The sequence below is a fragment of the Humulus lupulus genome, chromosome 8, assembly GCF_963169125.1.
Source record: "Humulus lupulus chromosome 8, drHumLupu1.1, whole genome shotgun sequence".
Taxonomy (NCBI): Eukaryota; Viridiplantae; Streptophyta; class Magnoliopsida; order Rosales; family Cannabaceae; genus Humulus; species Humulus lupulus.
Genome location: NC_084800.1, coordinates 41,253,508 through 41,267,036, shown reverse-complemented (window position 1 = coordinate 41,267,036; position 13,529 = coordinate 41,253,508). Strand labels below are relative to the sequence as shown.

General features: G+C 33.8%; 1 protein-coding gene across 2 annotated transcripts; it reads left to right on the top strand.

Annotated features, from left to right (window-relative positions):
- Nucleotides 1-785: 785 nt before the first annotated feature.
- On the top strand, nucleotides 786-5,516 carry LOC133796944 (uncharacterized). Of its 2 annotated transcripts, none has more exons than XM_062234651.1 (7): nucleotides 786-1,059; nucleotides 1,199-1,868; nucleotides 2,605-2,814; nucleotides 3,404-3,514; nucleotides 4,153-4,521; nucleotides 4,626-4,733; nucleotides 4,913-5,516. In XM_062234651.1, the coding sequence occupies exons 2-7, from the start codon at nucleotides 1,530-1,532 to the stop codon at nucleotides 5,252-5,254; spliced, it is 1,479 nt and encodes a 492-aa protein (XP_062090635.1). In that variant the 5' UTR covers nucleotides 786-1,059; nucleotides 1,199-1,529; the 3' UTR covers nucleotides 5,255-5,516. The 2 variants fall into 2 exon arrangements, with proteins under 2 accessions (XP_062090635.1, XP_062090634.1); XM_062234650.1 differs by having other exon boundaries at nucleotides 786-1,077.
- Nucleotides 5,517-13,529: the final 8,013 nt, after the last annotated feature.

Genomic DNA, 13,529 nt, shown 5'->3' with positions numbered 1-13,529 from the left:
ATGCATTGCTCCATGAAGATTACAAAAAATTATAATGCAAACCAAAAAAAAAAAAGTAATAATATACGCACACATTTTTTATAACAAAATATTACAAACACTTATCTGGGAAATTTTTTTAACTAATTATGTTTAGTGTAGACTTGTTCCACTGAATTAAAATGAATTTTCATATAAGTGTGTATAATGTTTGGATCTAAAAAAATATATTTACGCATATCATCACTCAAAAAAAATATCATCGTTAAAAAAATAATAATAAAATAAAAATTGCTGTATTTGTTGTACCGAATTCTCTTCGTTTTGGTTGAGGTCAAATAATCATGTGCAATAATAATGGCAAAACTCTTTTAGACCTAGAAATTAAGGAGGGAATATTTAGAACTGAAAAATTATAAATAATAATAAAAAATTGTGGCTTCGATAAATGTAATTAGGATATGAAAAGTTCATTTAAAATGATTGATCCTAACTAGTGTAGGCAGAGCAGCGTTTGTGGAGGTTGGAAGGGGCGTGACTCCACGCGTTCCCGAAACAGCGCGTGGTTTCGGCGTACCTACTTTGGTGGTTCCCACAGCCCATTATCCTTCCAATGAAATGGTGCCAGATGACGTGGCTTCACTAGGAGCTTCCACGTCATTGTTTAAGAAAGGGAGAGAGAGAACAGTGACAGACAGACATGTCCAACCTCATTAAAATTGAGGAAAACTCTTTAATTAACTAATAATGTTATTTAAAATTTTAAGAGTTGAAGAATGAGAGAGTGGCCATTTTCCTTTATTTAAATTCAAATTAATAATTAGATTTGAAAATCTTTCCATTAAAATTCGAGAGAAAGAAAGACAGAATGGAGGAGAATTATGACATCCCATTCCCATTCGCTTAATAAAGCGAGTTCCAAACCCTAAGCTTTGAGCTTTCCTTCTTCTTCTCTCCTTCCTTGTCACTTAGCTACCTACCTATTATGTCATCTTTTAATCTCTCGAGCTTTAATTAGTCGTTTACTCTCTTCGCTTCCGGTGGAAAAGTCTGAGATCGACACCGAAAAAAGTTTCCGCGGTATTCCACTTTTTCTTAGTAAGTTTTGTGATACATGTATATATATATGTATATAAGTTCGCATTTGATCATGTGTTCCTCTGTTGTCGTTGTTGTAATTCGCTGTCGTTTGATTGGTTTAAACTTCAAAATTTTGCAGGTAAAGGTCGTCAGTGATAATAGTGGGCGAAATAATTTTGAATTTTTTTTGACATTCTGATGTTTTATTTGCTATCATTGTATCAATCTACGGTGAATTTTTCATCTAGGCCTCCGTTTCTGTACTCAATTTCCGATACCTTTCTTCCTTCCAATGTTTATTTTATATGTTGCTTTAATTGCCTAAGATTTCGCCTCAAAATTTGACATTTAATTTTAATTTCACTGGTTCCGACTCGAGTTTGAAACACTGTAGTAGCAAGATTGACTCTTTTTATTTTTCGGTTCTGAAAGAGCTGAAAGATTGATCATTTTTTTTTAAACCTTCAACAATGGCGGAACGGTATAGGCCGGTTTTGATAGAGGAATTGCCATCACATTTGATTTTGGAAATTTTGAGCTCTGGGAGGCTCAGCGCAGTTGATCTTGCATGCTTAGAGTTGACTTCCAGGACCTTTGGAGGCAGTCACGGATTATACCCTCATAAATTTCGGTCATTGGTGGATTTTGCTGCATTTCAGCTATGTATCTCCAATTCTACATATTCTCGTCTGGGAGTGAATCTTCAGAGGGAACTATGTGATCGTTGCGGTGGGAATTGGAAACGGGTTCTAAGGTTCTTGCAATCTGTGGAGCAATCTTCTGACATAGTCGAGACCTCAGCAGGCAATGTACTAGTTCTTTAAAATTTACAGTTCCTTTCCAATATAGAAATTTATGCGTATTCTAGAGATGGGGAGGTTAAATGGTAATATGTGTTTATTTGCCGCTTTCTTTCTTGGGCTCCCTATACGTATTGACTACATTGCCAGCTAATGAACTATATAAATATCTATATATATATATTTCAAATATGGTCTGTTTTTCTAGTTTAACTTAGCAGTGGTTTCCTTAAATACTAGTTGGTACGCAATGCTGATCATTGAGGGTATATAAGGACGGCTTAAAATTCTGAAATCACACTTCTTTTTTATATGTTAATTGCACCAAATAAATGTCTTAGCGTTAGCATTTCTTCTGTTATTTGCGTTGTTTTAGATTGTTATATGTGATGCTGCTTAATTTTATCTAGTTATATTCATTCTGCGGTAATTGCAATGAAAAGAAGGTTTTGGAGTTGTGGGCGGGGACATGATTAGGTGGATTGAAATGACCCATTCATATTTATTTAAGCAGCAGCAGTTAAATCCACATTCATTACAGATATTATATGGAAAATATTATTTATGCAACTCGTATAGTTAGTAATTCTATGCAGATGAATTTTATAACACAAATTGTTCAGCCTATTCATGTGTTATAGATTCTTATTTATGCTTCTTGGCCTACTTAGTCATTATTGTATTGCTGTTTCATAGATGCTAAGATAAAAAGGCGTGATTATTTACTGTTGATATCTATTGGCAGATGCAGATTACCACAGGAAAGTATCACACATTCCTGATCAGCAATTCGTCAGTGTACTCATGTGGGTCTGGCTTGTGCGGTCTTCTCGGTCACGGATCCGAAACTACGCAATGTGTAACATTTACTCGGATCAGCTTTCCATCTAAAGCACACGTGGTCCAAGTCTCAGCCTCCCACAATCATGCTGCTTTTATCATGCAATCTGGAGAGGTTAGTTTTAGTGACTGGTCATACCTTTTACTTACCTGCTGTAATTTGGAGTATCTGGTAGCACTTTTGCAAACTTGGTGTGGAATAATAAAGCGTAGCACTTTTACAAACTTGGTGTTGGACAATAAGGCTGATCACTTTTTAATATGTTAGTTTTCCAGGGTTACATGAAATGCTTAGGAAGCTTCTTGCAGCAATGAGTGTGGAAAGAATATGATTTTGTGATGCCATCATTAAGTTAGAATTTTTTTTCTTATGATTAGGGGTGAAAGAAAAGCAATATGGTTTGGCCTATTTATTTATAATCTTATTGCTTTTGAAATTATTATTTATTATTATCATTTTATGATCATATCTAGTTGTCTAGTTTATTCCCTGTTTGATGTACGTTGTTTTTGTACAAAGAATGTTCAGCTTGTAACTTTGATTTTAACATCACATTTTACACTTTGCAATCAAGATAGTGTTTATTGCTTGGAGTTTTTAGAATTGTATATTCTCCATTTCAGTTGGAATTTTCAGTATCCTTTAAATTCATAATAATGTTGTCGAGATATCCATAATCTAGTGTTGCGTTTGGGTGATATAGGTGTACACATGTGGGGACAATTCATCATTTTGCTGTGGACACAAAGATACAAACCGCCCCATTTCTAGGCCTAGGCTTGTTGAGGCATTGAAAGGAGTTCCTTGCAAGCAGGTACAATTTCAAAGTTATGTTGTAGATGACATTTTGATTTGAAATATAAAACGGTTGGGGTGAAAATTTTCATGATTACAATATTACTTGGTATGGTTTGCTCCCCACAAGGTCTGAGGCTCGAGTCTCTCCTGGTTACCTACATAGCAATTACTATAGTTTCTTGGTCCCAAACATTGGAGAGCTAGGTGGGGAGCCTAGTTTCAAAAATAAATAAACAAATAATTGGTATTGTAGGGCCACTACTGTTTCATGTTTCCATTTACTATCCTAAAAACATGGACTCCTGGATCCTGGGTTGTGATTTTATCACTCCTGCTATGAAGTCTTTCCTTTCTAGTAGAGTCCAATTTTAGTGACCTAGCCCGCCCCTCCAAAGTGTTTCTTAAGCTGCTTTGGATTATCTTTCTTGTGAGCTATGTTGTATAATGTGTCTGTAGCACATCACACCCTTCCTGGAATGTCAAAAAAAGAAATGTACTTTTGTTAGCGTTCTAAGGTTAAAGCTTCAAACAAGTTTTAAAGCAAATTAAGTACCGTACTTTATGATTTGTTTTTAGACTGTACGTATTGCCTTTGCTTCAAAGGTTAAAACTTGGATTTTATTTCTGGAAAAAGAAGGTTAAAGCTTGTTTCAGGTTGCTGCAGGTCTTAATTTTACAGTATTTCTCACAACGCAAGGTCATGTTTATTCATGTGGAACTAACACACATGGCCAACTTGGTCATGGTGACACAATGGATAGACCGACACCTAAACTCATTGAACTGCTCAAGGGAGTTGGCTCTGTTGTTCAAATTGCTGCTGGTCTGAGCTATGTGTTAGCTGTAACAGACGATGGAACGGTCTATTCTTTCGGGTCAGGTTCAAATTTCTGCCTTGGTCATGGCGAGCAACATGCTGAGTTCCAACCACGGATAATTCAGACATTTAGGAGAAAGGGCATTCATGTGGTTCGAGTGTCAGCTGGTGATGAACACGCCGTGGCCCTTGATTCCAGTGGATACGTTAGTCCACTTGCTCAAGATGAACTCTTTCGGTTGTAATTTGTATCTTAGGATGTCTTTAAATTTCCAGAAAACTTAGAGGTTTCTGCCATTGTTTGGTGCAGGTATATACTTGGGGAAAAGGCTACTGTGGTGCATTGGGCCATGGAGATGAGATTGACAAGACTACACCAGAACTCTTAAACATCCTCAAAAACAATGTTGCTGTGCAGGTGTGCATTGTGTTTTATGCATTCATTATTGGGATTAATAATTTTGCATGCTGATCCTAAACGTCTTTCTTGTCCACAGTGTTTAATTAGAGTCTAAATAAACTATTCGTGTTCCGCAACTTGTAATCCACTTTGTTCATCGTGGTCTGCATGAATCTAATTCTTGCTGTACTGTGTAGGTCTGTGCACGAAAGAGGAAAACCTTTGTTCTAATTGATTCTGGCTCAGTGTATGGTTTTGGTTGGATGAGTTTTGGTAGTCTTGGGTTTCCTGACAGGGGAGCGTCTGATAAAGTAATGAGGCCTCAAATTCTTGATTGTTTAAGAGACCACCACGTTTCTCAAATTAGCACTGGGCTGTACCACACTGTTGCAGTCACGAATCGAGGACGAATCTTTGGATTTGGAGACAACGAAAGGGCACAGCTCGGGCATGACACTTTGAGAGGGTGCCTTAGACCAACCGAAATTTTTGTAGAAGAAATGGCTGATGAATTGAATCCTCTACCAGGCAGTGTGTAAACCTCCGGATCTTACCATTGGCGGTTTTGGTCATTAGTGTTAAGAGTATATGTCCAAAGCGAACATAATAAGATTTTATTCCCCAATATAAACGGAGTATTATAAATTAGGGTACATAACTGTTGTGTTTGAAGAGTTAATTTATGTGTAGCTTATGATAGTTTTTCTTTTTTAATCTATATTTTGTGATATTAATGAACTCTTCTTTAAATGTATTCTATTCAAAATATTTAATGCTTCATAATATTGTTTCCTTTCAAAACTCAGATTGTTTTATTTGTTTACAGGTATATACCATTTTGGATTTTGCATTTTGTAAAAGTTATCGATTGGATTTTGTGTTATTTTAAATGACAATTTGAATAATGTGTTTTGCAAAATAGAACCTGAGTCCCAATTTTAGTCAAACTAAAATGCCTTTGAATTTGAATTTGAATTTTTAAATATTTAATGTTTTTTCTTTATTTTAAATAAATAAAAGTAATTTAAAATTTTATTTTAATTAATTAAAACCTTTAAATGATTAAAACAACAAAACTCTAGATTAAACTTAGATAAAATCTTAAATTTAACTAAAATTAATCCTAAATCTTTATTTAATCAAAAACAAAAATAAAACCAATTGATCCCCAAATCTACTGGAGAGCTTGTTCATCCCATAAACAAAAAATAAAAAACTTATAAACTCATAAACAAAATCAAAACCACAACATCAACAATTTGTCAAAAATTGATCAACCATTACAATTAATCTTTACAAACCAATTCATACTAAACCCACTTAAATAAAACCAATTTCCATGTTAATTCAAGAGCTTATTTATCCTATCAACAAAAAATACCCAGAAACTCGTAAACAAAAATAAAATCAAATGAAGAAGCCCCATCTCCGAGTCTTGATCGTATGCAACCTAGAAGCCTCATCTTCGATGTCGACGAAAACCTCAATGAAGAAATTGATGCCCTAAAAGACAATAAAGAAGCTGAAGGGTCTCAAAACCATTTCGTGCAGCGATACTCGGATTCGAAGGGTCTGAAGCACAAGAATTGAAAACGGAAAAACAAGATGATCATTGGGATTAAAAAATCGCAATGATAGAGAAACTCAGGGTTTGGTGGCTAACAAAATGACAAAGAGAAGTAAAGGACGAATTTATCTGATGCCTAGACACGAAGGACAAGGTCCTAAGGAACAAATCTATAGGAAGCTACTTGGGAGTTAGAGTTGCAAAATTAGTATACCAAGTTTTTCAGGTAAAATTTCGAAGATGAAATTTCTGTAGAGGAATAGTTGTAACGCCTCGAATTACCTAATAAGAGTCTAGGATGACAAACTATGGAAAATGATGTATTTATGTGTATCATTGTTTGATTATGTGAGTTATATCATAACATGACCTGATGATATGCCAAGAGTTGTGATGCCATCAACCTAGTTGTGATGTCGTAGTCTATCGACAGAGAGAGAGAGAGAGAAACCATGTAACGCCCTGGATAGCCAGGACTGTTACACTGTGTGTTTGTAAAGTGCCAGACTTGCTAATCAAGTCAATCAGTTGAAAGCGTGTCATCAAAACTATAAGGAACTAGGGTTTAAAACGTTTTGGTCTCGAAAGCCACATTTTCATTAAGAAACATTATTTATTTACACGGGATCCCAAAAATATCAGTTTAAAGGCCATTTACAAAAAATTATAAGGTTCGGATACAATAACCAGCCATACTAAGGCAAAACGAGCAGTTAGGTATCCCTGTCCTCACTCACTCCTCGACCATGGTGATCAACCAACTGGCTATGTACATTCCACCTCGGAGCTCTCTAACCCAGGCTTGGTTCAGCTTGCCCTTGCCTTTACCTACACCACGTAGCACCCGTGAGCCAAGGCCCACCAAGAAAACACAACAACAACAACAACAGAGCATAAGCAATTAGCAAACAAGTCAATATCTTACATTGCGTTACATAATCTCAACCATATAACCAATCGGTAAAATCAAGTATTCCACATACTAAACATGTCGACACATATCAAATACAGTTCACAAATGACAACTAGGGCTGGCGCCCAAAGGCTGCCCCCTCCGTTATCCCGTTGTCCTTGGCTACCAGTGGCCAATCTGCGCCTCGTGCGCTAATATCATGTACGACACTCTTAGACTGCTTTTACATGTCCCATGGCGTAATACCAACGTTGACACGATACTATTCTCGGGAGCACTTAGTCCCATCACAATCGTACAACCGGGTGCAGTTCTCTTACCTTTCAGTTCACTAGCTTCCGATGCCTCAAAGCCGCGAGCACGGTCCTCTACCCCGAGCCTCTCCAAAGACCTAGTCACAACACAAATGAAACATCTTTTGTCACTAACCAATCCAAAACTACTTCCCGGAACCAATCCCACACTCTTGGAATCCCCCAAATCCCTAAAACAATGCACCGAAGACATCCCCCGAACCCCCGGAGCAAATGCTCAAAATTGCAAAATCCCATGCTCTGAAATTGGCCTAGCGCCGCGACGCCCAGCAAGTGAAAGAGCTTGCTCTGCCCAAAATCAGCCTCGCGCCGCGGTGCCCAAGAACAGGGCCGCGACGCTCCTTCGCGAACCCAGATTTCTGGGTTTTCTCCTGCGTTTTTCCTGAATCCAAACCACTCTAAATCACCCCAAACTCATATCTAAGCCCCAAAACCAATTCAAAACCCCAAATAAATCATTCAACAACCTATAGACACCATAATCTAGCTCAATTACACAACCACTCACAGAATTCATACTTAAATTTCAGATTCAAACCCTTAAACCAAAACTTGAGAAAAGTGCAAACCAGACCTTTAGATTCTTAAACCATAACAGCTATGAGATTTCAAACATGTTTAATACCCTTACCTCAATCAAAATTTCAACTTGAGCTTCCTCCAATCCAAGCTTTAAACTGAATTTCCCCCTTGACAAACCAGCTGAATTCCCATGCAAGACAAGCCATGGCTATCTTTCAATTCCTTCCAAAATCAAATTCAGAACTTAACAAAACAAGGACTAAATCCTTACCTCAGTGTAGACCTTGATCTGTGTTTTACTCCACACCCTTAAACCCTTTACTAGCCTCAAAGAACACAGCTCCACTCCTCTTTCACTTGCCTTCTAGGTTCTCAATTCTCCCTTTTCCCTTCTTGATTTCTCTAGCCTTCCAAATCTTAATTTCAGTTACACTTAGCATAAAAGATTCGTGTATATCCATTTCCCTCAGCCAAAGCCACCACTGCCAAAAGACCACCTTATCCCTCCACTAATATCCCTTCCTAACTAAACCTCAAGGGCACACTTGTCCTTTTACTTACATTACCATTCTACCACTTTTCCAACAAAACCTGTTACTCTCTATGGTTACTAACAGTTACACAGGTTACCATATTACCAGTTACCATTACCTCTTAAGAACTAATTTACAAAATCCCCAAAGTACCCCTAGACTCCTCCCGAGCCGGGTATAAAAATCCCGTTGTGACTTTGAGTTATCTAGCTCTCTAGGACCGTCTCGGCACATGCATCACGTTGATATCACCACACTCACATGGTACAAATCACATAACATAATTATCACGTTTTTGCCCTCAACGGGCTCAAATTATCACATATCATAATACACATAGTCATGCATCTCAAATACTCAAATAGTCATATAACATGCTTTAAAACCATAATCATGCATCTTAATCATTAAATTCACACATACTTCCCATTATGCCCCCCAGACACACTAATCAAGGCCCTTAAGCCCTATTAGTGAATTTGGGTCGTTACAAACCATTTCGTCAAGCATGGTCGAAGTTGGAAGATTGGGCTTCGCGAGAAGTTCTCGATTCTTGTCTGTCCACGCAAAGTTGAGGAGCTTCTCGACTCTGTATGTCCATGCGAAGCTCAGGAGCCTGGGGCTGGGGTTAGAGAGAGACTGGGCAACAAGGCTGAGGAACACAAAGCTAATGGGTTCACTAATAGCGTTGAAAGAGGAAAAAGAAACACCGGAAGAGAGAATATAAACATTTTAAAAATTATTTTTTAATTTGTAATTAATTAAGTTTTTAAAATTTTTTGAAATTTTTAATTATTATTATATTTTAATTAGGGTTTTTAGTTATTTTCCTTTTTATTTTAATAAGTGATTCATAAATTCAAGAGTATTTTGGTTATATTAAAAAATATTTTAATTAAAATTAGGCTTAAAATATTATTTTATTCTATTTTATATCATTTAATAAAATATATAGTCCCATCAATCATTTTTGTAAAACACATAATACAAAATAGTATTTACCATTCATTTATTTATATTTATTTTCTTAAAAGAAGAAGCCGGCTTCTTAAATGATAATCGGCTCCGTTTGATTTTTTTTTACTTTTGCTTATATTTAGAAGCAAAAGAAATGATAAAGATTTTTTAATGAAAAATTGAGAATAAATTAAGAATTATAAAAAGATTTCTTAGAAAATAATATCTTAAAAAATTTGTGTTTTGGGAGAAGAAAAGAACAGCACCAACGGATGAATCAGTTGGTAAAGCTTCTCAGTAGTTTTTTGTCCTTGCAGTAAATGCTTTCGGTTCATCAGCGTTTAATTTTGAATTTATCATTTTGCTAATAATTTTTTTTGTCTTTATGTACATTAAAGAACGAAACCAGACGTTCCGTTCCTTTGGATGTAACCAGTGTTTGCATGTGCAACCTAGGATTTCTTATAGAAAGCATATTCTATTAACATTGTCATATTCCTAATTTCTCTGGCTTCTTCTAGAAAAATAACTTGTTTTTTTTGGTAGAAAAAAGATTCGATTTTTAATATTTGCTTACTAATTCATTTAAGGCTGGAAAAAGAAAGATCGTTCAAATGATCAAAGATAAAACCATTTTCCTTGTCATTCATAATTCATGATGGCAATCACTATCCTTTCTTTGAAAAATTGATGTAGGGAAAGGAACCTTTACAAAATTTCAAAAGTTATCTTAAAAGTAAGCTCAGAGAATTTTATGATACATTGATCATTCTGCTCTTTATTTTATATTTCCTTCGTGTTTTTATTCCCATTTCTCTTAGCTATATTCAGATTTTGGAAAATATTTCCTACTTCTTTGTAATTTAAAGAAATCCCATATTATGAACTTTGTTTTAGGACTACAAGTCAAATAGAAACTTCATCCTTAGTCAGGAACTTAACCTCACATTAAAAAAGAAAAAAGAAAAAAAAATCAGAGTTCTCTACTCAGGACCACAAACAAATAAACTGGAAACTCTTTCAATATCTTTCTTGATACCGCTACTGTTCTAGATACTTTGTTTAGAAACGTGATTTTACATCGATGGAGAAAGTGTTATTTGATTTTGACACATTCACAATTTTCTTCTCTCCTCTGTTTTTGTTCTTTCAACACAAGAGCACTTTAAAATAGCTGATGTAAAATAGCTACAAAGCTAAAAATATAGCTTAAAACACTAAAATTCTTCTCCTATTATAGGTAAGGTGTTTTAGCTAAGCTATAGTGAAAGTATATCCTTATACACATATAGCTACACACTATTCGTCATTTAAACTTATTTAATTATCTTTTATTATTCTTCTCTCTTTCTTTTTCTTTCTTCATCTCATCTTCTTTTATTTAAATAAATAAATAATATATAGAAATATAATATTTAAAGGGAAATTCACAAAAATACCTAAAATTTTAAAAAATATACTAAAAATACAGAATCTGTAAAAAAATTACAAAAATACGGAGTTTTTTTTTTTTTGTAAACAAAATTTACAAATTTGTAACAGTACCGATTTTTTGTATCCAAGATTTACAAATTTGTAATTAAAATTTACAAGTTTGTAACCATATGTTACAATCTTGTAAACAACATTTACAAACTAAATAGAAAATTGTAACAGACAATTACAGAAACATAACAAACTGTTATCCGTATTTTTGTAATTTTTGCAAAATTCTGTATTGTTCAATTTTTTTTTGAAATATACAGTGCTAGGTGTAATTTTTCTATATTTAAATGTTGTAAAAAGAAAATATAGAGAAACTGATATATGGTGTAATGTAAAAGTTTGAGGTAAAAAAAAAAAAAAATAGAGTTTTGGTGATGTATTTTGAAAGATAGAGTAGAGAAGTTGTTATGAGTGCTCTAAGAGCAATCCCAATGACATATTTGGCACAAAAAATTACTATGTGATATATTTGACACAATTTTTAGCACTAAGCTCTAATGCACAATTGTAAAAACTGATGCAAAAATTAATATTTCATTAATGCTCGTTTGATAATTATTAAAAATATACAAAAAGTAATAATTTTGCTTTATATTTTATTGTTGATGGTTAAAGATAATAATAAAATAATAATATAAAAAATCTAGTATTTAATAGTGATATATAAAGATAGGAAAATTCTAGAGTGCAAACAATGTTTTTGGGAGCATCAATGCACCCTTTTCCTGTTTTCGGTACTGAAATAATTTGCGGCGCAATTTTTTTTTATGATCGTGTACATCGTAGTTATTTAGAGCATCTTGCAAATTTTCAAGAAATTTCGAATAATTTACAATATCGAAAATATGGTTCAAATATGTTATCTTCCATGTTTATAAGAAAAAACAGTCTCGTGTGCAACAGATTATTTGAACATTGTTTTCGGTACTGTAAATTATTCGGAATTTTCCGAAAATTTACAAATGCACTAAATAATTATAATACACGTGGTCATAAAAAAAAATTCGTTGAAAATCATCCTAGTATCAAAAAAACAGAATGGGGTGCACCAGTATGCCCATTTTTAGGGGGTGCACTCTAGATGTACCCATAAAGATAATAATAAAATAATAAAATTAGCATAAAAGTAAATAAATATGGTAGTATTTATGATGATGCAAAATATGCATCATGTTATATTGTGTGTCAAATTTGGCCCAACTTTTAACATGTGCTAAATCTGGAGTAACATTTATGTAATGTGAGCTATATTTTAGCAATGTATCACCAAACCAATTTGACATTCTATATGCTCTAAATGACTTAAAATCTTTTCCATTGGATGCTCTAAATGCTTAGATAAAATACCTTATCACAAATACTAATAATTGCAAAGCTAGATGTAGCTAAGCTTATAAAGTGAATGTGGATACTTTTTTTCATATTTTTTCCTTTCTATTCCATTTGTTATTTTTTCTTTGATTTTAATTAATAAATATAATATTTAAATAATATAAAAAAATATAGAAAAGCTCATATATGATAATATAAAAATATTTAGTAAAATAAAAAAAAATTAATGAGATATTTTGAGAAATAGAGTAGACCACCTTGAAAGTGCTCTAATAAATATCCATTGCAATTGCATTAAAATAGTATCATTTATGGTTCATTCAACATTTTGGGACAAGAATAATTATGAGAAATAAATTCCTACTACTCGGCTTTAATTTGACATTTAAAATAAATAAATAAAAAAGCTGTTCCTTGTTGCACTCTAAATATATAAATATATATACATTTTCCTGAAAAATAAACAGACGTTAGTAACACTCAAGTATCTCCAATTTAACATTTCATAACAAATTTTGTCAGATAATAACGAGGACAATAGAAAAATTGGTTCACTTTCATATTCAATACTGTGGCTTTTATTATTTCAGTCTTCATTGCTTTTAGTTTTGTTCTTTGAGGAACCAATGCAGTGTTGAGTGTTCTAAAAACTACCAATTAAATAAGAAGAAGAAAAACACAAAGGTAGCATGCTGCATGCATCTCTGAGTATATGCTTTTTAGTCTGTCCATGGTGCAGAAAACCTAGTTATGTTGATGAAATCATGAAAATAATAGTATACAATTAAGAGAAAAACTAAAATAAATAAGATGCTTATTATAAATAGGGTTGTTCTTCGATACACCTCCCAAAAGGTAGATTGGTGCACCTTCTCTAGTTTTTGACTTAGGTATTATTTTCAACACAATTTTTTTTTAGTAATGTAACAAATTATTTGAATTTTTCTTTTGAGTAATGTAAATTACTTACAATAATTTTCGAAAAATGAGAGGAATTGCACGGATGTACCGGTTTTGGGTGCACCCAAGATTTTCCGGTGTGTTTGCATTTTTATATTACAGTGGTTATATACTGAAATGCATACACGTATACGATTGAATATCCTAGAAGTTAGTGTAGCTTGAGCTGTCATTGAGAAAAATAGTACAGCATACTTCAAATAAACTCAAAACCAATAATACTAGAACTCG

What these genes read in the sequence shown, in the direction of transcription:
- LOC133796944 (XM_062234651.1), top strand. Translation starts at nt 1,530, where the DNA reads ATGGCGGAACGGTATAGGCCGGTTTTGATAGAGGAATTGCCATCACAT. An exon ending in TTATCATGCAATCTGGAGAG is followed by an intron (nt 2,815 to 3,403) that starts GTTAGTTTTAGT and finishes TGGGTGATATAG; the next exon opens with GTGTACACATGTGGGGACAA. An exon ending in AAAACAATGTTGCTGTGCAG is followed by an intron (nt 4,734 to 4,912) that starts GTGTGCATTGTG and finishes TGTACTGTGTAG; the next exon opens with GTCTGTGCACGAAAGAGGAA.